Source organism: Pleurodeles waltl, chromosome 1_1 (assembly GCF_031143425.1).
Source record: "Pleurodeles waltl isolate 20211129_DDA chromosome 1_1, aPleWal1.hap1.20221129, whole genome shotgun sequence".
NCBI classification, from domain to species: Eukaryota; Metazoa; Chordata; class Amphibia; order Caudata; family Salamandridae; genus Pleurodeles; species Pleurodeles waltl.
This window is the reverse complement of record NC_090436.1, coordinates 428,638,380-428,657,507: the sequence shown is the minus strand read 5'-3', so window position 1 is coordinate 428,657,507 and position 19,128 is coordinate 428,638,380. Positions and strand designations below refer to the sequence as shown.

Below are 19,128 nucleotides of genomic sequence, written 5' to 3'. Positions count from 1 at the left end.
AAAAGGTCTGCGAGGGTATCGCAAAGAGCTTGCAAAGGAGTGATGTTGTTTCCTGTCGCTAAGAGGTTGGTGAACTCTTTGACTATGTTGAAGAGTTCCTTGCTGTTGTTGGCGCTGTCCATGATGTGGGTGGCTAGGACGGTTTTCTTTGTGTTCTTCAGGAGGTGGTGGTGTCTGTTGAGGGCGTCTTTGAAGTGTTTATGGTCCTCTGGGGTCTTACTAGTGTGCCATCTTCTTTCCTTCTGTCTCCCTTCCCATTTCTAGGTTTTGAGTTCCTCCTTGAACCAGTTGCAGTATTGTGTTCGTTTCTTGGGGTTGGTGTGTTTCTGCTGTGTGACTTAGTCAGTGCTTGCCATGAGCCAGTTCTTGAGGTTGTCTGCCGCTTGTTCTGTGTCTCTGGTGGTAGTGGGTAGTTGGGAGTTGAGGGCGTTGGTCCAGCATTGTTTTGATATCTGTGTTGCATCTGGCTGGTGGGGGGGTGGAGTTGGTGGTGCGGTATGACGAATTGTAGGCAGTGGTGGTTGGACCTGGTGAGCTGTTCGCGTGGGTGTTTTCCACTCTATTGTTGGAGGAGAAGATAGGGTCGAGCGTGTCCTGTGGAGTGGGTGGGGTCAGTGACCAGATGTTACAGCCCGAGGTTGGCCATACTTTTTAGGAGGTCAACCATGTTGGCATCTTAGGTGTTCTGCAGGTGGAAGTTGAGGTCTCCTAGGAAGATGTAGAGATTTGAGTCGATGGCGAGGGGGGCAATGAAGTTGGGGTTGGAGTTGCAGAGAACGGGGCGGGGTCCTGGAGGTCTGTAGGCAAGGGTGTCTCTGATGGTGGTTTTGCTGTTGTTTTAGAGTTGGAAATTGAAGTGTTCCGTGAAGGGGTGGAGTAGTCTGTGGTGGTGGAGCATTCAAGGTTCTCCTTGTATATTATGGTGATGCCGCTGCCATGTCTGTGGGATGGGTTCCTATGTGTGATCTTGTATCCGTTGGGGGTGGCTGTGGCAATGTCTGGAGAGGATAAAGGGTTCAGCCAGGTCTCAGTAATGAAGACTGCCTCTGGGGCATGGGTCGTAATGGTGTCCCAGATTTCTGTTGCATGTTTTCCGAGTGAGCGTGCGTTGATCATCAGGTGCTGGCTGTTTCCGGGAGTGTTGGCGACTGCCTTGCTTGCATTCCACGTAAGATAGCAGTATGTGCTTTTACTCAACTTTTCTCAGAAAATATACAATTAAATCTTAAAACTTGACCTGCTCAGGTTAATGTGATATGTAAGCTCTTCCAGATTTGAAAAACCACTGTCATGGCTTGCAACTTTCTCAGGCTTTTTGGAGGTTGTAAATTAGCACACTATGCAGGAAGGCTAGTGCCAGCCCTTTATCTACTCTGGATAATTCATATCCAAAGAAATCATGTTAAGATATGCAATCTTAAAATGTTTAAAGTTTGTTTGATACCTGTGCCACTCTAGACGTCTCAATCCACCCTTTCTAAGTGCTCGGTCAAATCATTGGTGATGTAGATGTCATCAACGCATGTTAATATCCCTGGATCATCTTCTAAAATCTCTATTATTCTTGCCACGAAAAGAGCAGGGCTCGTCTTCTGCCCCTCAGTCAATCTCACATAGGTGTACTGAAACTCACCAGAAGAGGAAGCGGTTACACACTGAGCTGAGGCATAAAATGTTTATTGAAGAAACCCTATCTAATGGACTCATCCTTCCCGTGATACTCAGTCTGTCTGATCCCTTCTGTGTTCTACTCTCCCCAACTATTGACGATTTCATATCTATATCAACAACTGGATCGCCTCAAAGCTCCATGTTAATATTTACATGTTTTGCTCCCTGTGTCGTATAATCCTCTAAGGGTGGAACCATACCAAGATTTTTTGGGATGTAGTATGAGGATAGAGCTAGTCCGTTCATTTTTTTTGCAAGCAATCCGAAAGGGAATCTCATTTAGCTTTGGGGGTGCTGTGCTCATAATTGCATTAATAGTCTGCGGACTTGTTGTCTGCATTGGATAATCCATTTGTGCAGCTGTAAGAACCAAAACACCAGTCCCTACTGTCTGTATAACATTCTGTTGAAGGTATCCTTATAAAGTCACTAATTCATTTAGTAAATGGATTAATTCTGTAGCAGTTACATTTCTTGCATTAGGATGTGAAATATAACCAGTTAACAGTAGCCAGGTTGCTCCTTATTTCTCTGAGGGCCCCATACTACCATTCTGCAATACATGTAGTAATTGTCCACTAAAGCAAGCTTGGTGTTCCCAGTATCCTATTGGGGTTTCTAGGTTTCGATAAGGTTCATATTCAGCCGGTAAAGGGAAAGCTTATAAGTTTGAAAGTGGCTAGTGTTTGAATCTTCAGGATCAGACTCCACATTATGGTAAATATTTGAAGGGGGTATGCAGCAGGTGCATTTATAACAAACATTACTTTAACTGCCGTGAAACCCTTTCCTTTGAAGTTCAGTGTTTATGGTGCAAGAAGTTCATCCTTATCACATCAGGTTGTGTTGCTTTTGTAAAACAGATTAAGAATGAGATTCGAAAAATAAATCAAATGGGGAAAAAAGCTTACCAGTCAAGCACCTGACAAGCCTAGGGCCGAAAAGCAGCTCCTCTTTGAACTGAGGGAGGAAAACAACATTACAAGGGTTGTCTCTGCTGTTAGTAATTATTGGTAAAATCTTGTGTGTGCCACCCAGGGATACCTAAATATTGGCCCACGTTGTACTCCGATGTGTTTTTTGCTGTCTTCTGCAAAATATAGCCCAGTTTCGGATCCCTGAGACCATCTGACCAATTACATTTTCATTGTCAACTTACCAACTTGAGACAGGAAACCTGGTGGCCTGTAACATTACATGATGTGTGGTGTGTTCCGGGCAACAATCGCGCCAGTGAAACTTACTATATTATTTGTTTGTTAGTGGTCTCCGAACTCCTTTCACCATGGATGGGGACCGTGTCCTAATCTACTGCATATTATATATATTGATTTAACTATGAAAACAAACACAATGGTGCTAATGAAAGCAACTAATAAACAACATTTTTTAAAATATTGCAACATATGATGATGTTTCAGAAGTTCATTGCACTGCATGATGGAGCAAGTCTTTTTGCACCAACCTGTCCATTGTAGTTCCTAGTTATCTTAATACCACAAGTGCCCGTCTGAGTTTCTTGAGGTGGCTTCTAGCCTGCACACCTTGGCCGAAAAGCAAGCTTTTTGTTCTGTACTTCGAGAAGGATGTTCTCTGTCTCAGTTGTGGCATTCTTAAGGAAGCTGATAAGGCCAAGTGGGTTCAGAGAAACTGCATCATACGTAGAATCCTACTTTGAAAATGGTAGTAGGTAAAGCTTTTCAGCAAGAACAAGTGGGAGAAAATACATTATGCTGGCTGTAGATAAAACTCTTTTGTAGTGATTTGATGCATTTATATAAACATTTTTTTTTTTTGTGAGGTTTCTTAGTCTGACTTCTAAGAATGTTGAAAAAATCACCGCCAAAGATACCAATGCTGGAGAACTGTATAGACAACTATTACTTAATTTTATGATATGAAGATTCAATATATTAACCAATTAACAGAAAATATGTTACATTTCTATGTTGCACTAAGTTTAATCAGGGCAGTGATTGCAAGACACATACAGCTATAGGAAATTGTCAAGTTCTGTGTTGAGACACATCTCAATAGTAGTTAGTAATCTGGCCAAATGCAGTACCATACTTACTACTGCCTGTTTATCAGAATAATACAAAGTCAAGACTAACTGTGGGGCTATTGTCATTCTTTTTGCAGGCGTGAAACCAAAGAAAAGGAAAACATTTGGTTTGCCAGGAATTATTAAGAAAGATAAAGATACAGAGTCTGTGTAAGTGTTGCTCATGTTTTGACTACGTTCTTGTAAAAAGGTAAAATTGGGGAAGGGTTTCCTTAAAATCCTGTTTTCCTCTTTATTAGGTGTCTATGAAACAGTGCGCAGGGCCAAAACATCAAAAATCATCTTCGTGAAAACATTCCTTAAGCCAACAGTTCCTAATCTGTGGGAGGCACTAAGCCCTAAAAAAGGGAGTCACGATTGATTAGAAAATTAAATAATATTAACATATTGATAGTTTATATATAATGCTGTATATAAATGGAGAACCAAAATGCAAAAGTGAAAATATTTAAACGTTCTGTGTATATATAAAGCATTTGGAAATTGAAATCTAAAAACTAGGGAGGTAGCCCCAGACTGATTTGTGGGTGCATGAAACAGTATATATTACACCAGATCGATGGCCTAAATTGAATAAGAGAAAAGCTACAACCTTCCAATTAATCTTTAGATTTTATTCATAGTTGCAAATTAAATCAAATATTTCATCATCTGTGTGCTTATGAGATTAATACTTGTTTCAGTATTGTTGTGCATTGAATGCGACTCAAATAACGAAAATTGCTTAGACTGGAGTCCATGGATTCCATTGATGACGAAGTAGGGGACCACAGAAGTCAAAATGTTAAGAACCACTGCCTTAAGCAATCATCTTGATAGTACCCTTCTTGTGTGTTTCTCCTCTGCACTGAAGGGTTGAGAACTGTGACCTCCAAGGTGCTTCTCTTGCTTATGTGTTATTTTTCTCCCACTTCATGTTTGTGATCCAACATTTGATATTTACAGCAAAATAATATTTGGTCCTTGCTGATTTTTGGTTTAGAATCCAGACAAATCCACAGCTGTAGTTACTCGCATTGGCACCGCTTATACTCCTTGATCTTTTTATGCTGCCTACATACGGTTTTGGGAGCAGTTGACTTGTAAGCTGCTTTAGTGCCATTGAAGTCATATACCAAATTTGACTCTTGCCTTCAGTCTCCTGTCTTGCATCTTCCATTCATTTACACCATTTTTAGACTTTCCCCTGAGTCAGCTAGGATCACAAATCATAGTTGAACAGAAAACCTTTTCTAGCCATTCTGCATCAGAAAGATCACATTTTTTATCATTGTAGTAAAATTAAATTGGCCATATTAGTCAACTTTAGGTCTGACATAGAGTGTGGCGGATGGGTTACTCCAGCCCAAAAATGACGGATAACCCTTCCACGTTATTACAAATGCCATAGGATATAATGCACTTGTAATAAGTTGATGATATATCTGTCACATTAATGACGGAGTAACCCATAATGCACTTATAATACGTTTAGGGGATATCCATCACATTTATGACAGACTAACCCATCTGCCAAATGTCAGATCATGCATGTTGTCTGTAAACAATTTGTTTTCTTGTGAGACAAGGTCCCTTGTTTTGCCCCTTCCTTGCTGCTTCTCTGAGGTCCCAAGCTAAGGGTTCTCTCCTCTGCTTCAACATTCTCCTATCTTGGGTCATTGCTCCAAGACCCAATGCAACAGTGGCACTGCAAGAGTGCACTAGGCTCTAATGCAAGCCAGGATGCAAGTGAAACAGCCACAATTGGGGTTTGGTTGGCACCTCACATCCATGGCCGCTGTGCCACTGCACCTGCAGCAGCAGTACTACTTAAAGGCTGTCTCCTCTGCTAACTCCACTGAGCCATCTCTCATAGGCCTAAGGCCCAAAGCAGGCTGTCTAACCCTCTCTGTGAAAAAAGGAAAAAGAAAAGAAAAACTCCAGTCTCACACAGACATCTGGAATAATCACATTAACCAACTGAGGTTTCAAAATGTAAGGCTTTTCCAACTGATTGAGTGTTATTTAATATGCAATTAACCAGTGGTGAAAAAGCAACATTTGTTCTATTAGATAAAGACTTCTAGTTGCAGATTCCTTACTGTTGAATTTCCCCCAGACATCTGCTAGATCCGAAGAATTTTCTGAGCAGAACCACTGATTGTCATTAGGTGGCACAGATCAGCTCCATGTCTGTTGTCGGCGTCATCCACACCGGATATGGCGTTGCAGGTCCTATAGATGTACCACCATTCCATGCTGGCATCCGAACTTTTCTTTCTGCGCCAGCTAGTGCCGATCCATGAAAGATAGCCCACAGTCACTTTATGACTGGCCTTTTTTCAACTTTTTGTCAAAGATTTTTTGAGTTTTCCATCCCTGGTGCTTTGAGGATGTCATCAGGACAGACCAGGTTTAAGCCCTGCAGTCCATTTCATCTGGCGATGTCCGTGAAGGATCGCACCTCATGTGTCTTTGGTGCCTGGAGTTCGACCACAACCCAAACTTGTGCTCAAAGTGTTTGCCCATGCATCCAACGGCTTTTTTAGGAGCTGCCCCTGAAGCTGATGGCGGCACGATGCTTGACTCCACAAGTTGAGATCCCGGTTGAGACCAAGGTACCGGGGCGGTCGTTGAGTCCTCCATCGTCCAAGTCCTCCAGGTGATTGGATAAGTCGAGGCACAAGAAGAAAAGGATAAGATTGAAACGTTCTCCAATTTCTTCTCGCCCGTCCGCTGATCAGATGAGGGAATGTCGGCGTTCTAGGCCTCGTTCCTAGGAAGCTGCACCTGGGCCAACTCCACGCCTCTCTGGGTTTTGGGGAGGTGAAGCAATCCCTGCCCATCTTTGAGAGTTTAATGAGACCATGCTTCTCATTTTTGAGCAGCCTGACTCCACTGGAGCACCTTCGGACCCCGCCGAGTCGGAAGAGGCCCCTTCAGGTTTCTTGTCAGTGGCTTTTGCCTCGGCGCACCCATGGATCCAGTTCTGGATCCAGACTGCTGTTGGTTGTATCACCCGTTCTTCACCGATGCCAATGTTCCCGGCGCCTCCCGCACCCATGGGCGGCGCAATCCCCATTCTCATTGCCAATTCCAACACTGAACCAGATGGGGTATTCAGTGATGAAGATGTAGGTAAGTACCCTCTTTCTGGCATGGTTACCCCCACTTTTTTCCCTTTTGTTAGTATGTTTTGACTGTGTTCACTGGGATCCTGATAACCAGGACCCCAGTGACTATGCTCTCTCCCTTTAAACTTGGTTGCTTGTCCCACACACCCCACATTTGGCATACTTGTGCCCCATATAAGTCCCTAGTATATGGTACCCAGGGCATTGGGGCAACCATGGGGTGCCCATGCAAAGTGTATCTGCAGGCTTACCATTGCAGCCTATGTGAAAGGGTGCATACACCCTTTTCACTTTGGGCCATTGCACCAGGTCACTGTAAATCACCGCTATAGTAGGCCTTTTTATAGCCCAGAAGGCAGGGTGCAGGTACCTGTCTGTGAGGGCGCCCCTGCGTGAGTCAAGGTGCCCCCACAAACTCCAACTCCATTTTCATGTACTATAGAATGTGGGGACTTCATTTTAGGCATGTACTGGACTTAGGTCACTACCTCTGTCTATCTACATAATGGTGTGTCCGAAACCTGGGCATGTTTAGTGTCAAACATGTCGGAATCGTATCCCAATACTGTTGCCAGTATTGGAAGTATGATTCCATGCACTCTGAGGACCCCCAGCAGTGCTCCTACAAGCTTTCTGGGGTTATCCGGGCAGCTCAAGCTGCTGCTACCCCTCTGATGGGTTTCTGGTCTCCTGCTGCTTGAACAGCTCAAGCCCCAGATAGGCAGAACAAAGGATTTCCTTTAGGAAAGGGAGGCAACACCCTCTCCCTTTGGAAATAGGTGTTAACTGGCTTGGGGGGGTGGCCTCCCCAGCCACTGGTGTGCTTTGAAGGGCACATTTGGTGTCCTCCTTGCATAAACCAGTTGGCACCGGTTCAGGGACCTCCAATCCCTGCTCTGGCGTGAAACTGGACAGTGGAAGGGGGAGTAACCACTCCACTGTCCATCACCACCCCAGGGGTGGTGCCAGAGCTCCTCCAGAGGGACCCCTGATCCTGCCATCTTGAAATCAAGGTGGCCAGAGGTCTCTGACAAGTCAGGCAGGTGACGTCACAGCCCCCTCCTGATAGGTGGTCACCTGGCTAGGTGACCAATCCCTTCCAGGGCCATTTAGGGTCTCCTTCTTGGGTGGGTCCTCAGATTCAATGAGCAAGACTCCAGCAGGATTCCTCTGCATCATTTACTTCAATTTCTGGCCACTGGAACTGCAACTGGACCCTCCAGGAGCCGACAATCTGCATCCACGACAAAGACTCTGCTTGCAATATTGTTTCCATGGCTCCTTCCAGCTTCTGCAACATTTCCTCGGCTGTGCAACCTCTGAGAGCGGCAAGTCTTCAGTCTGCACGAGAAGGAAGCAGGAGTCTCCCTTGGAGTGAAGGAGTCACTCCCCTGCATCCACAGGCACCAACTGCAATGACAGCCAGCTGCGTGGATCTCCTCTCATCCTGAGATGTGTGGATCCTGCATCACCGGTGCTGGTCTAGAGTGGTCCCCTTGGTCCTCTCTGCCAGTTGTCTAAATTTGGTGAAGGTAAGCCCTTGCCTTCCCACACAGGACAGTACCCCCGTGTCCCACTTCTCTAGCAACTACAAAGGGTTGTTGGCATCCACTCCAAGTGATCTTCAGTAATGCTGCTTGGGCTTCTCTGCAACTCCTGGTTCCTCTTCCGGTGGGTCTCCTGTGGGGGCTGCCTCTTCATCTGTGAACTCTCTGCATTGTTAAGGGTACCCTGGGACCCTCCCCACCCCGTGGGTTGAGTCCTCCTGTACCGTGGTGGTCTCCGGCAGCGCCACTTTTTGTCTACCGCAACTCTTGCCTTTACCAAGGCTTGTTGGTGGCTTTTTCATGCCACAGACAGACTGCAGTCTTCCATCCGGCATGGGAGGTCGACTGCATCCTCCAGGAACTCTTCACTGACTCCAGGGCTGCATTGCTGACCATGTTCGTTCTACCGTTGACCAACTCCTGCAACCACAGACGGGTGGGTAGTGGCTCCTGCCACCACCAGACACTCCTGTGACTTCTGGACTCGGTCCCCTTCTTCTGCAGGCTTTCCTCTTCAGGAATCCACTGCTGGTTTCTTGCTGTCTTGTCTGGGTAGTGCATTATTCTTCTTCTTAGTCCTTTTGGTGGTTTGGGGAAAATCCAGTAACTTACTCCTTTCTTCCAGGAGGGCACTATGGTACTTACCTTTTGGGGTTCCTAGTTCCTCCAGGTCCCCTCTACAGATACCACTTACTTGGGTGGAGGGGTCATGCATTTAAAATACCTTTATGTTTATAACACTGAGTTTTTCTTTCATGTGTGTAAGTGCTGTGCGACTACAGTGGTATTGGATGAGCTTCGCATGTCTCTTACATAAGCCTTGGCTGCTCTTCCACAGCTACCTCTAGAGAGCATGACTTTTTTTCTCCACGGAAATCTTTAGTAAAAGGCGAAAGATTTATTAGATTTGAAGAGAAACCAGAGTATAAGAGAGCATGACTTTTAGACACTGCCTACACTACACTAATAGGGGATAACTGGACCTGGTATAAGGTGTAAGTACTTTAGGGACCCACCACACACCAGGCCAGCTTCCTACAGGAGACAGCGTCAGGAGCCTTGCCTCCTATGTCGGATCCTGAGTCCCTTTCCTATGGGCTAGGTTATGGTGAGGAATGGGAGGGGTCGCTGGACTCTTTAGAATACCAGTCTCAGGCCCTATGGACTGACATACAGACTTGGGTGAGGCCAGCAGACTGAATACTTCTCCAGATACTGGCATGCTTTCTCCTCCTACCATGGATATGAGAAAGGTACCCCCTATTCAATGGTGGTGAGAAGATCAGCTGAGGTTTTCGACCTTGAGTTGCCTTCGGTGACAGTCAGGACTAACCTCCTGACAGGTGTTCAGCTTGGGGTTTCCCCCTCTGAACCCATCCTTCACTTTAATGAAGCCTTTACGGATGTTCTGCTGGGTATGTGGTCCAAACCCAGCACAAGGACTCCTGCGAGTAGGACAATTGCGTGCCACCATCACCCTGCTCCGAGGGACCCAAGCTTTCTGACAAACCACCCCACTCCTGTGATCTTGGTCATCCAAACCTCCACTTCCCAGGGCACATTCCCTTCTGCATCCTTGGATAGGGAATCCAAAAGGTTGGATTCACTGAGGAAGAACATTTTTTCTTTATCCAGCCTAGCAATGCGGTCCATGAACACCGCGTGCCTTTTGGGCTGTTAGTCCCACATACTGTGCTATACAGTTGTGCAAGGAGGGGTCCCGGGCTGTTCTCTCTCAGGCAGTTGCCAATGGCAGAGAAGCAGCAAAGTTCAGTATCCATTGTGGACTAGACACTACCGACTCACTAGGCAGAGCAGTTTCGTCAACAGTGTCCTTGAGGCGCCACGCCTGGTTGAGGACGTCTGGCTTTTCGGGGGATGTCCAGGCTACTTTGATGGACATGCCCTTTGATAGCACCAATCCCTTCGGAGACAAGGCAGACTCAGCGCTCATGTGCTTCAAGGATTCTTGTACAATGGTGTTTAGCTTCACTAGTGCCCAAGCTAAACACTCACGCACTGACAAAAATCTCTGGAATGCGCTTCTTTGTCCAAAGAAGACACTTATTATTTCACTACGCAAAGTTCCCAAAAGGAGATTAGCATGCTGAAAGCACATGTTCAAAAATGGTCATAGCATTAAAATGAAAGAATGTACAAATGATTCTCCACTGCAATACACACAACAAATATATGTTTCTATATTATAATGCAAAGCAAATAATTAATTTAAAAATATGCAACACCATGAGAAAAAGGCATCACTGCTTCATCGCCCTCCTATTCAGCACGCCACATCCTAGAATAGATCGAGGACAAAGAGATCAATTATCCTCACGGGAAGTATGGCACACTCCAGCATCCTGGATGTGCCTGAGATCTGCAAACACTCTCTGTCCCAGGTCCATCTGGTCTCGGCCTCTTATACTTGGAACAAACAAGAAAGGAAAAGTCTAGAATTTCCCTTTCCCTGCAGAAGTTTATTTATTCAAAAAATGCTGATTGCTTTAGGCCTACTTTGGAAATAACACGTTGGCCACAATCCCAAGGTGCCAATTCAAAACAAGTCCGTTCCCTGCCGTCTGAGTACATTATTATCAGCCTACGCTGTTGGTGGGAAAAAACACAAAGAATAAAAACATGTGCACATTGTACAATGTGGAAAACTACTTGCAGCTTTTAAGGTAGCAGTGTCTAATGCTAAGATAAACTCAATAGGCAAAATGAAGCTGGTGGTCACTAATGTGACAGTGTAGTGCTAGGCTAAGTGCAACGTGGAGTCAGTGGTCAAAATTCACATATCATTACATACGGCAATATCCTTGGGCCTTGTAGCGTCCCCGCATTCCCCTGGTCTTCCTTTCACTTCTTTTTTTGGCTACAAAGGGGCCTCTAAATATGTCCATTGCTGGCCAGCCTCCGTGCTGTGCATGCTGCCTAGTCTCTGCGTGGCTGAGGGCATAAGATCCACCAACCTTGTAGATCAGGGAGCCAGCAGTCTGGCCAGTCCACAGAACCCCACCTCCCCCACCCCCTGCAGCAGCCTCTAAGATTTCCTAGTCTGACTCCGCAGCAAGGGTGAGTCAGAGACAGGATTCGCCATCACCTGCTCTACTGGCAAGCCATCACGTCAGACAGGTGGGTATTGCAGGAAGTCTGAAGGGGCTACTCCCTCCCCTTCTTGACTGCGCCTCCATCTATGCCACCCTCCTGTGATCGGATAACGGAGGATCACCTATCCCTTCTCCACAAGGAAGTTACAGCTCTCTTGGCAAAGGGAGCCATAGAGAGGGTTCCCGTGCCAGAAGTAGGTTGTGGTTGCTATTCCCGCTACCTTATGGTACACAAAAAGGACAAGGGCCTCCTCCCTATCCTAGACCTTTGGTCCCTCAAACTTCTTCTCACAAAGGAGACATTGAGGATGCTCACTCTGGCCCAGGTTTTATCTGCCCTGGACCCAGGAGACTGGATGGTAGCGTTGGACTTTCAGGACGCTTATTTTCATATTCCCATCCTGCCTGCGCACAGATGTTACTTGCGGTTCACAGTAGGCCACAAGCATTTTCAGTTCACCGTGCTCCCCTTTGGCCTTTCAAGCGCCCCTCAGGTGTTTACCAAGGTGATGGTGGTGGTCGCAGCTTATCTGCGGAGATCAGGGGTTTACAGTCTTCCCCTATCTCGACGACTGGCTGTTAAAGGCAGGCTCACCACAGGCTATCATCTCCCACCTCCAGGCTACAGTGGACCTCCTGCATTAGCCGGGGCTCACTATAAACATGCTGAAGTCACACTTGACTCCTTGAATCTAAGCTGTTCTGGACACAGTGCAGTTTCGTGCCTATTCTTCTTCCCCAGCCCGATCTGATTGTGGTGAGCGACAAATCACCCCTGGGATGGGCCGGCCACATGGGAGAGGTGGCGATCAGAGGTATCTGGTCTCCGGTGGAGTCCAGGCTCCACATCAACCTGTTGGAGCTGTGTGTGATTTGGCTGGCAATTAAGGCATTTCTTCCCTTTGTAAAGGGGAAGCTGGTGCAAGTATTCAGAGACAACACCACCACTATGTGGTACTGCAACAAGCAGGGAGTGGTGAGGTTATGGACCCTTTGTCAGGAGGCCCTGCGCCTTTGGACTTGGATGGAACTGCAGGGCATAATCCTGGTGGCTCAACATCTGACGGACTCTCTGAACACCAGAACAGACAAACTCAGATGAAAATGTCTACCGGATCACAAATGGTGTCTCCATCCGGAGGTGGTGCAAGGTCTCTGTCCGCCTCCGCAGAGAACATGCATTGTCAGCATTTTTGCGTGTTGGAGTTTCCTAGGTGGCAGTCGTTTGGAGACGTTTTTCATCTTGAGTGGAACTCAGTCCTCCTTTCCACCCATACCACTTGTGCCAGAGTTATCAAGAACGACTGTGCCCAAGTAATCTTTGTGGCTCCAGACTGGGCATAGAGATTCTGGTATGCCAAGCTGTTGGGCATGTCTATCGATCTTCTGATCAGACTGCCACTACGGGAGGATCTTCTGTTGCAGTAGCAGGGGAGGGTTTTGTACCAAACCTGTCCACTCTCCACCTTTGTGTATGGAGATTGAGCGGCGACAGTTGATAGCTTTTGACCTTCCGCCTAAAGTCTGTACTGTAATCTTGCCAGCCAGGCATACCTCCATCAAAGCGGTATATGCCTGTTGTTGGAAGAAATTTGTGGCATGGTTCACGGACAAGTCTGTTGACCCCCTTTCTACCCCTCCCTCTGAAGTTCTGTTGTTTATCCTTTCTCTGTCCCAGCAGGGCTCTGCTGTTATGATCTGCTATGCACTGATTAAAAAGTAACCACCTGAAGGATTGCATGCACGTTCTATTCGAGCTACAGCTGCAACCACTGCGTTAGCATGTGGAGTTCCAGTCCTTGACACCTGTCAGGTGACAACATGGGCTTCTCTGCACACATTTACTAAACACTACTTCCTGAACAGTCAGGTCCTTAGGGACGGGTACTTTGCATGGTCGGTCCTATTGGACTTTGTAGTTTGATCTTGGTTCGCAGACCCACCTTCCGGGGATGATATTACTAGAATTCTCAATCAGATGAACAAGTGACTTACCTGCGGTAACACCTTATCTGGTAGAGACATAATCTAGTTGCATATTCCTTGTTGACCCACCCATCCTTGCCACTCTACAAACTGATTTCTAGGAACAGGGACTCCCCTTTCAGGGCCTCGGTTTTGATGCAGCAGATGTCAGTCTTCTTCATGTCTCTGCGCTTCTGGCATGGAAAGTGGTGAAAAGAAACTGATGTCAGCATGCCTGGGTGGCGCATATGTAGGACGCAGAATTTCTTGTGGGGTGCAGACGATGCTGACGGCAGACACCGAGCTGATTAATGCCACCCAACAGCACTCAGGAGTACTGCTCAGAAAATTCTCTGGATCCAGCTAACTGCTGAGGAAATCCAAAGGTAAGGAATCTGCAACTGGAATATGTCTCTACCAGATAAGGTGTTACCAAAGGTAAGTAGCTTGTTCTTTTATGCACTTCTTTGACCCCACCAACACACTCTGTGACCCACGCCCCTGTGACATTCAGAATTACAGTTCCCATAGTTTTCCCTGTGTGTAAATGATGAAGAAGAAATGAAGAAAGGCTAGGCAAGCAGCAGAAAGTGAGGCATGGCCCACAGATTCTTCTGTGGCTTTAGAGATATTGCTTTAACCTCCTCACAGCATTTGACATCAACATGAGGGCCAGCGCTGGGTTCTGTATAGTGTCACAAGGACTTTCCTTAGACCAGTAGGTACTGCAGACAGTGAAAATGAGTATACTCTTCCATTGTAGAGCTTTCCTTCAAACTGCCCTCTAGAAACTAAGAAACTAAGAGCAGAAAGACACAGAATCATTCTTTTAGAGGAGTTTTCCCCAGTGTACCTGTGGGAGGCCTTAGAAGCCCTGTTGCAAAAAATGGGATTTTACTCAAGGTATTTTCTTATTACTAACAGGGAGACACGGAAGTCGAAACTTTCATGTCCATGTTGTATCTGGATATGCAAGAGACATGTTTCCAAATGCCAAATCTTCCAGCCCAATAAAGGTTTTATGGTGGAAAACAGACATTTTCAGTTTACAGTTTTGCCACTCCGTCTGATGTAAACACCTAAAGAACTTACAAGTAGAAGTGACACTCCTCTCTTCTGGCAAGGACCGCAGGTATTCACTTAACTGTACGGCTGGCAAGTGCAAATGTGAAAAATGCCTCCGCCCACAAAGAACTGTTTTTTTAACTAAAGATGATGACGTCGCTATACATGCTGAGATCTTCTCAAAAGGCAACTAGATATTCACAGAGCATCACGTATCCTCTACAATGCCTAAGAGTCAATGCCTGTAAGTGATTGGTCTTCACTCTAGGCCGAAATTCAAACCCTGATCTTTGTTATAATAGTTGTATAGAGATTAGAAGCTAGTACAGGTTGCAAAAGGTTCAATTTAATATGACCATTCAGACTTATGACTACTAACGTTACTGGTAAGTAACTTTTCTTTGTCTTTGCAGAACGTCATAAACTGACACGAAAAATTGCAGCAGATTCTTTTCATGTTTCCAAGACTCTGGTACATTTCTGAACTACGTTTGCTATGCATGAATGTGTTGAAACATTGTAACTTTTTTTTTTACTAGGGAAAACGCTGATGCAGATTCAGTGGTAAGTATCGAATTTTTTGTTGTCAAAATTTATAACAAAACGTTAGTTTTTTATTTTATTTTAAAGGATGCGTCCTAAATCTAGAGCATTTATTCATGAGAAAGCGTAAAGCGTAACTTTTTCATGTTCTGATTATGATATTGAGCTTAGAATTAGCAATGATGATTTTAACACTATATTGTACAAGTCAGGCAATCCCCTACATCCATCAACAGCTTCACACATCATGGAGAAAGTGATTGTGTTGGATTTATGGCACACCGACACTCCAGCTTGTCACTAGAGATATTTGCACATCGGAGGCGAAACTCCTGCCTACCCTATACTGTACCTGCTCACTCTCCAGTGTTGTCTTGCTAGCTTTATTGCTGTAAGGTATTTAAGTTATACAAGTTCCCATCAAAGGCACTCTTGGTCAATATGCCCAAGACCAGGATCAGAGCTGCTGCAATAAAAGACTGCTAACTAGATGCTGGCTTGGTTCCTTGGTAATGCATTATTTGGGAGACACTTAAAGTGTATATCAAGAGCATTTACATTTCTAAACAAGCAAACGTATTCAAGTTCTTTTAATTCCACCTCTCTAGAAGGGAGAGCAATCTTGGGCAATTAGATGATTGCTATGCTGCATATGAAGAGATCAATGTACTGTTGCTAGACTATTGTGAAAATGCAGATCTTGAAATGAACTATATCCAGTACAGTATGTCAGCCACAGTATATGGTGATGGGGAGCAACTAGGCAGGACACTGGTCACGTTTCTGAGACTAGCATGTAGATCTTAATGACTTAAAAGGTTAGTGAGTGAAGGCATCTATTGCCTATCTAAAATTGGGACTACTGCTTGGTTGCCCACTATAGTTTGCTGTGATGACTGCACCATACATTCTTTGAAGGACCATGTCACATTGTGTTCAGGGTTTAAAATAGATAATCCGGTTGAAGCGAGCCATGGGGTTGCGATGATCACAGGGACTCCAGATTTATTTTGCTTGGTATTTCCCCCGAGTCTAGAGTTGTAACAAAATTGATTAGTAAGGAGCTTAAAAAAGTATTCTGTTTCTGCATTATGCGCAGTTCTGTAGTATGGCTATAGACAAATCTTTTGGAACAGATCAATTAATATAAAATTTAAATTGTTATTGAAAAATGTTTTAGAAGACTGATCCTCTCAAGCTCAGTGTTATCTAGATTTGAAGCCCCTGCACACCCTATAGTGTATGATATACACACTTGATGATACTATGAAGATATATGACTACTTGACTGATCAAGCTATATAGTGAATAGTGGAACAGATCAGAGAATAGGTGCTTTTGCCACTTTTGTAGAAATATTCTAAAAAGCCTGACTCACATTATTTTTCATTCTAAAGATTGTAAGGCAATTATGTTTAATGTTTATAAAGCATCTGTAGAGTTTATTAGAAGGGGATGATGTTGCAAATCATGAGTTGCTTGTGTTTCGGTTCACGGAGGACCTAGCATGGCAGTTTGGACTGGACTATTCCCATTGAAACAGGGTCAAGACTAATTTGCATATAGCTGGGTCCAAACTGAGGTGGCATGGTGTGCAGAATAACGATTTAGGCTGCAGCCCGAGTGATTACCAGTGGCTGAAATTAACTCAAGCATTCCATTCATCACTGTTTTATATACTTACTGTGTCACCCTAAGAGGGACGGGTATGCCCAGTCATGAGTCCCATGCACATTTTTTCACTGGAACTAAGCTGTACCTGGCTGAGGAGCCCATAACTAGGGCAAAACCGTTCCTGCATTACTTGTGGGCCGGTTCAGGGGGACCTCGCTTGGGAGTTCGGGTGGGCTGTTCATATTGGAGCAGTGTAAAGATTGATTTGCATATAGCTGGGTCCAAACTGAGGCAGCATGGTGACCAGAATAACGATTGATTAGGATACGCCCAGGAGTGATTACCAGTGCTGAGATTACCCTCTTTTTGGCATGGTTACCCCCACTTTTTGCCTGCTGTCTGTGTTTTGACTGTGCTCACTGGGCTCCTGCTAAACAGGACCCCAGTGACTGTGCTCTCCCCTCTAAATTTGATTGCTCCTGACTTTGTACACCCCACAGTTGGCATACTGGTACCCCCATCTAAGTCCCTAGTATATGGTACATAGGTACTCAGGGCGTTGGGGCACCAGGGGTTCCCCATGGGCTGCAGCATGTATTAAGCCACCCATGGGACCCCATGCAAAATGTGTCTGCAGGCCTGCCATTGCAGCCTGCGTGAAAAGATGCATGCACCCTTCACTACAGGTCACTGCACCAGGTCACTGTAAGTCACCCCTATGGCAGGCTATCCTAGCGCAGTGGACAGGGTGCAAGTACCTGTGTGTGAGTGCACCACTGTATGAGCAGAGGTCTCCCTATGACCTCCAGCTCCATTTACCTGGACTTCGTAAGTGCAGGGAAGTCATTTTACCCGTGTACTGGACACAGTGTCTAGCTTCATAACGTAACTCTGAACCTCGGCATGATTGGTATCAAACATGTCGGAATCATACCCCAGTACTGTTGCCAGTATTGGTTGTATGATTCCAGGCACACTGGGGGCTCCTTGGAGGACCCCCAGCTTTGCTCCTACCAGTTTGCAAGGTCTTCCTGAGCAGCCACCGCTGCTGCCATCGTACAAACAGGTTTCTGCCCTCATGCTGCTTGACCAGCTCAAGCCCAAGAAGGCAGAACAAAGGATTTCCTTTGGAAGAGGGAGGCAACACCCTCTCCCTTTTGAAATAGGTATTACATGGCTTGGGAGGGGTAGCCTTCCCAAGCCACTGGTATGCTTTGAAGGGCACATTTGGTGCCCTCCTTCAATAAAAGTTTTCACCAGTCCAGGGAGCCCCGGTCCCTGCTATGGCACAAAACTGGACAATGGAAAGGGGAGTAACCACTCCCCTGTCCATCACCACCCCAGGGGTGGTGCCCACAGCTCCTCCTAGTGTCCACTAGGTTCTGCCATCTTGAATCCAAGGTGGGCAGAGGCCTCTGACAGCATCTGAGCGGCCAAGTCAGTAAGGTGACGTCACAGCTACCTCCTGCTAGGTGACCAATCCCCCTTTCTGGGCTATTTAGGGTCTCCCTCTTGGGTGAGTCCTCAGATTTGACATGCAAGATTCTAGCAGGACTCCTCTGCATCATTTATGTCACCTCTGGCCACTGGAACTGCAACTGGACCCTCCAGGAACCAACAATCTGTATCCACAGCGACGACTCTGCTTGCAACATTGTTTTCACGGCTCCTTCCAGCAACCCAACATTTGTCCGGCTCCACATCCTCTGATGGCGACAAGTCCTCAGTCTGCACGAGAAACATGAAGGAATCTTCCTTGGAGTGAAAGAGCCACTCCTCTGCATCTGCAGGCACCGACTGCAATGACGACCGGCTGCGTGTATCTCCTCCAGGGTTGCATGGATCCTGCATCACTTGAGGTGTTCTGGAGTGGTCCCCTTGATCCTCTCTACCAGCTGTCCAACTTGGGAGACGGTAAGCCCTTGCCTCTCCTCTAAGGACAGTACCCCCGTGCACCACGTGTCCTGAAGCTACAAAGGCTTGTTGGCATCTCCTCCAGGGGACATTCAGGCTCTGTGTAGCACCAGCCCCCAGCACTCTTCCGTGTGAAGCACAGCCCTCTGCGTGCTGTTCCTTCCAAGGTGTGCTGCGTAGGCCTCACTGTGACTCCTGTGTTTGTTGCCTGTGGGTCGCCTGTGGGGGCTTCCTCCTCCTCTTGTGACTCTCTTCACTGCTGAGGGTCACATGGTACTCCCGTCCACGGGTTGAGTTCCCCTACACCTTGCTGGTCCCTTGCAGCTCTGTGTTTCTTCTTCCACTGCATTTGCCTTTGCCAAGGCTTGTTGGTGGTTTGTCCACACCACTGACCAACTGCAGTCCCTCTGGCATGGGACGTCAGCTGCATCACTCCAGGAACTTTTCAGCTGCTCCAATGCTGCACTACTGACTGTCTTCGTCCACCGTCGACCTGGCCCTGCATCCACAGACTAGTG

At 46.2% G+C, this 19,128-nt stretch overlaps 1 protein-coding gene and 1 pseudogene across 1 annotated transcript in view; one reads left to right on the top strand and one right to left on the bottom strand.

The window, feature by feature from the left end:
• Positions 1-19,128, top strand: part of FCHO2 (FCH and mu domain containing endocytic adaptor 2) — a 724,395-nt gene that overhangs the window by 270,561 nt on the left and 434,706 nt on the right. Inside the window, exons 10-11 of the mRNA XM_069224082.1 lie at positions 3,814-3,886; positions 15,079-15,103. Of these exons, the coding sequence (XP_069080183.1) occupies positions 3,814-3,886; positions 15,079-15,103 (98 nt within the window). The remainder of the gene's footprint in view (positions 1-3,813; positions 3,887-15,078; positions 15,104-19,128) is intronic.
• LOC138292124 (U5 spliceosomal RNA) lies at positions 9,249-9,318 on the bottom strand (annotated as a pseudogene).